Source organism: Prionailurus viverrinus, chromosome D4, assembly GCF_022837055.1.
Source record: "Prionailurus viverrinus isolate Anna chromosome D4, UM_Priviv_1.0, whole genome shotgun sequence".
In the NCBI taxonomy this organism is placed as follows: domain Eukaryota; kingdom Metazoa; phylum Chordata; class Mammalia; order Carnivora; family Felidae; genus Prionailurus; species Prionailurus viverrinus.
In genome coordinates, this window is record NC_062573.1 from 14,657,816 (window position 1) to 14,662,308 (window position 4,493).

At 35.5% G+C, this 4,493-nt stretch overlaps 1 protein-coding gene across 1 annotated transcript; it reads left to right on the forward strand.

Moving 5' to 3' along the window:
• On the forward strand, positions 1 to 1,016 carry ZNF883 (zinc finger protein 883). The gene is given in 3 exon segments (XM_047830452.1): positions 1 to 326; positions 328 to 946; positions 948 to 1,016. Coding segments are annotated over 3 exon segments (1,014 nt in total).
• The last annotated feature ends 3,477 nt before the right edge of the window (positions 1,017 to 4,493 follow it).

Genomic DNA, 4,493 nt, shown 5'->3' on the forward strand with positions numbered 1-4,493 from the left:
ATGAATGGAAAATGTGGTAAATCCTTCAGCCGGACCACTAATCTTATTCAACATCAAAGAATACACACTGAAGAGAAGCCTTATGAATGTAATGAATGTGGAAAAGCTTTTAGTCAGAGCACTAATCTTATTCAACATCAAAGAGTCCATACTGGTGAGAAACCTTATGAGTGTAATGAATGTGAAAAAACATTTAGTTATAGGTCATCCCTTAGAAATCATGAGAGAATTCATACCAGAGAAAAACCCTATCCTTGTCATGAATGTGGGAAGGCTTTTAGCCATATTTCAGCCCATACTCAACATCACAGAATTCATACTGGAAAGACCATATGCGTGTACTGAATGTAGGAAAACTTTCAGCTGGAGCACACATCTTATTGAACATCAGGGAATTCATTCTGGGGAAAAATCCTACCAATGTAAGGAATGTCGCAAAGTTTTTTGCCATAGCACATCACTAATCCAACATCAGAGAACTCACACAGGAGAAAAGCCCTATAAATGTAATGAATGTGGAACAGCCTTCAGTCATACCCCAGCCTTCATTCAACATCAGAGAATTCATATGGGAGAGAATCCCTATGAATGTAATGAATGTGGAAAGGCCTTCAATTGGAGCGTACATCTTACTCAACACCAGAGAACTCATACTGGAGAGAAACCTTATGTTTATAAGGAATGTGGAAAGACTTTCAGCCGAAGAACACACCTTACTGAACATCTAAAAATTCATTCTGGGGAGAAACCCTATCGATGTAATCTATGTCAAAAACTATTTTGCTATAGAACATCATTAATTCGACATCAGAGAACTCATACAGGAGAGAAACCCTACCAATGTAATGAATGTGGGAAATCTTTCGGCTTAAGCTCAGCCCTTACTAAACATAAGCGAACACACACAGGGAAGAAACCTTATCAATGTAATAAATGTAGTGATGTTTTTTTGTCATAGTACATATTTAATTTGATACCAAAGAATTCATTTTAGAAATGAAATCTTATCAGAGTAATGAATTTGGGAAAGCCTGCAGCCATATGTCATCACATATACCTGAGCACTCAGTGGTAAATTGTTATGCAAGAAAAACTTTAGGGGGGCGCCTGGGTGGCGCAGTCAGTTAAGCGTCCGACTTCAGCCAGGTCACGATCTCGCGGTCCGGGAGTTCGAGCCCCGCGTCAGGCTCTGGGCTGATGGCTCAGAGCCTGGAGCCTGTTTCCGATTCTGTGTCTCCCTCTCTCTCTGCCCCTCCCCCATTCATGCTCTGTCTCTCTCTGTCCCAAAAATAAATAAACGTTGAAAAAAAAAAATTTAAAGTATTAAAAAAAAAAAAAGAAAAAAACTTTAGGTAAAATGCTCATTTACTCAATACTATGTTTGTATGGAGAAAAAACACTGTTCTTGCAATTAATTCTGAAAAAAAAGTGTTATCATTGAGAGAAAAACTTATAATGGAATTATCCCCAAACTGGTTTGTTGTTAAAAATATATTTAGAAGATTATTTTTAGAAATAACTTATTATAAGTATACATATTTGCTTATAATAAAAGGCTTTTCAGGTACACAAAAGTTGTAGTGGGATAATGAAAGTTGTTTATATATCATCCTTTATATTTTTAGTAATTCTCCTATTATTTTTCAATGTTAAAAAAATACCTTCATAGTGGGTTTTTTTTAAATTAACAAGTTTGTGTAATAGCCATATAAGAGAATGCTTTCCTCCACAGAGAAGTATGCGTTATTTTCCAGTATTCATGGAATTTTTTTTAACAGGCTATATATAGGTACAAAGAAAATCTCCCCAAGGGAAATAGTCAAGCCCATCCTATTTTGTTTTGTTTTGTTTTGTTTTTTTAACTACAATGAGATAAAAGTAGATGAACAACTTAAAATAGCACCACAAAGTTATTTAGAAATTAAAAAATAATTTTATAAGTAACTTTGGTGTTAAAGAATAAATCCAGGGGCGCCTGGGTGGCGCAGTCGGTTAAGCGTCCGACTTCAGCCAGGTCACGATCTCGCGGCCCGTGAGTTCGAGCCCCGCGTCAGGCTCTGGGCTGATGGCTCAGAGCCTGGAGCCTGTTTCCGATTCTGTGTCTCCCTCTCTCTCTGCCCCTCCCCTGTTCATGCTCTGTCTCTCTCTGTCCCAAAAATAAATAAATGTTGAAAAAAAAAATTAAAAAAAAAAAAAAAAGAATAAATCCACACAGAAAAAAATATAATTATTAGAAAATAATAAAATTTAAACATAAATGAAGTATTCAGTTTTTTAAAAGAGGAAATAGAATAATGATACAAACCCAAAGAAAATAAAAGGAATGCATTAATAAACACAAAAATATACATTAATTAGATACAAGAAATATGTTTGATAAGTCAATAGACAAACTCTAGCAAGTAGGACAACAGGAAAAAAGGAAACAAAAACAACATCTAGAAGAAAAGGAACATAAAAGGGAAGTTACATTTTCTAATTCAGTGATTAACAGGTCAAATCTAGCAGTTTAGTAAAATCAATACTGAGATCATAGGATTTCCAAACTAGTTCAAAAGTAGAAATGTACATTAATAAAGATAATATACTTAATACATAATGTAAAAGTATTTGGTAAAATTTTACAGCCTTTGTGTTTTTTTTGAGGCAAATATATGGTTTATTTTTGAAGGAATCTGTCAACATAAATCTAAAATTTGACATAGATTATGGATTTTTTAAATTAAAAATTTTTTTAATGTAATATTTTTAATTTACACCCAAATTAGTTAGCATATAGTGCAACAGTGATTTCAGGAGTAGATTCCCTAACGCCCCCTACCCATTACCCCATCCCCCCTCCCACAGTCCCTCCAGTAACCCTGTTTGTTCTCCATATTTAAGAGTCTCTTCTGTTTTGTCCCCCTTCCTGTTTTTATATTATTTTTGCTTACCATCCCTTATGTTCATCTGTTCTGTGTCTTAAAGTCCTCATATGAGCGAAATCACATGATATTTCTCTAATTTCGCTTAGCATAATACCCTCTAGTTCCATCCACGTTGTTGCAAATGGCAAGATTTCATTTTTTTTTGATTGCCGAGTGATACTCTATTGTATATATATATACCACATCTTTATTCATTCATCCATCAAGGGACATTTGGGCTCTTTCCATATTTTGGGTATTGTTGATAGTGCTGCTATAAACATCGGGGTGCATGTGCCCCTCTGAAACAGCATACCTGTATTCCTTGGATAAATACTTAGTAGTGGAATTGCTGGGTCATAGGGTAGTTCTAGTTTTAATTTTTTGAGGAACCTCCATACTGTTTTCCAGAGTGGCTGTACCAGCTTGCATTCCCACCAGCAGTGCAAAAAGAGATCCTCTTTCTCCACATCCTCACCAACATCTGTTGTTGCCTGAATTGTTAATGTTAGCCATTCTGACCGGTGTAGGGTGGTATCTCATTGTGCTTTTGATTTGTATTTCCCTGATGATGAGTGATGTTGAGCATGTTTTCATGTGTCGGTTGGCCATCTGGATGTCTTCTTTGGAGAAGTGTCTATTCATGTCTTTGCCCATTTCTTAACTGGATTATTTGTTTTTTGGGTGTTGAGTTTGGTAAGTTCTTTGTAGATTTTGGATACTAACCCTTTATCTGATATGTCATTTGCAAATATCTTCTCCCATTCTTGTCAGTTGCCTTTTAGTTTTGCTGATTGTTTCCTTCGCTGTGCAGAAGCTTTTTATTTTGATGAGGTCCCAATAGTTCATTTTTGCTTTTGTTTCCCTTGCCTCCAGAGCCGTGTTGAGTAAGAAGTTGCTGCAGCCAAGATCAGAGAGGTTTTTGCTTGCTTTCTTCTTGAGGATTTTGATGGCTTCCTGTCTTACATTTAGGTATTTTATCCATTTTGAGTTTATTTTTGTGTATGGTGTAAGAAAGTGGTCCAGGTTCATTCTTCTGCATGCCGCTGTCCAGTTTTTCCAGCACCACTTGCTGAAGAGACTGTCTTTATTCCACTGGATATCCTTTCCTGCTTTGTCAAAGATTAGTTGGCCATATGTTTGTGGGTTTTGTATTCTGTTCCATTGATCTAAGTGTCTGTTTTTGTGCCATGGTGTTTTTTAAAGTTAGGGATAGAAGGGAACTTACAGGATATTTACCAGAAACTTATGTAAACATTGTGAATAACTAGAAGCATTCTTACCAGAAGCAGTAATGAGAAATGATTTTTCATGTCACTACTATTAGCATTGCTCTGAAGGCCCCAGATAATAGAAAAAAAAAAAAAAACGAACTGGTAATATTTCAAAAGAAGAGAAAAAGAACTGATATCATTTGAAATGATATGTTGGGTGACTAGAAAATCCAACTGGTAGAACTAGTAAGGTGGAGATATATAAACTATCAACAGTGTATAAGTAAAAAGCTGTCTTAAATAGAAGAAATAGAAAATGTATATGGGAAAAAGTGACTGTCACAATATTGACAACAAATTTTAAAATACCAGA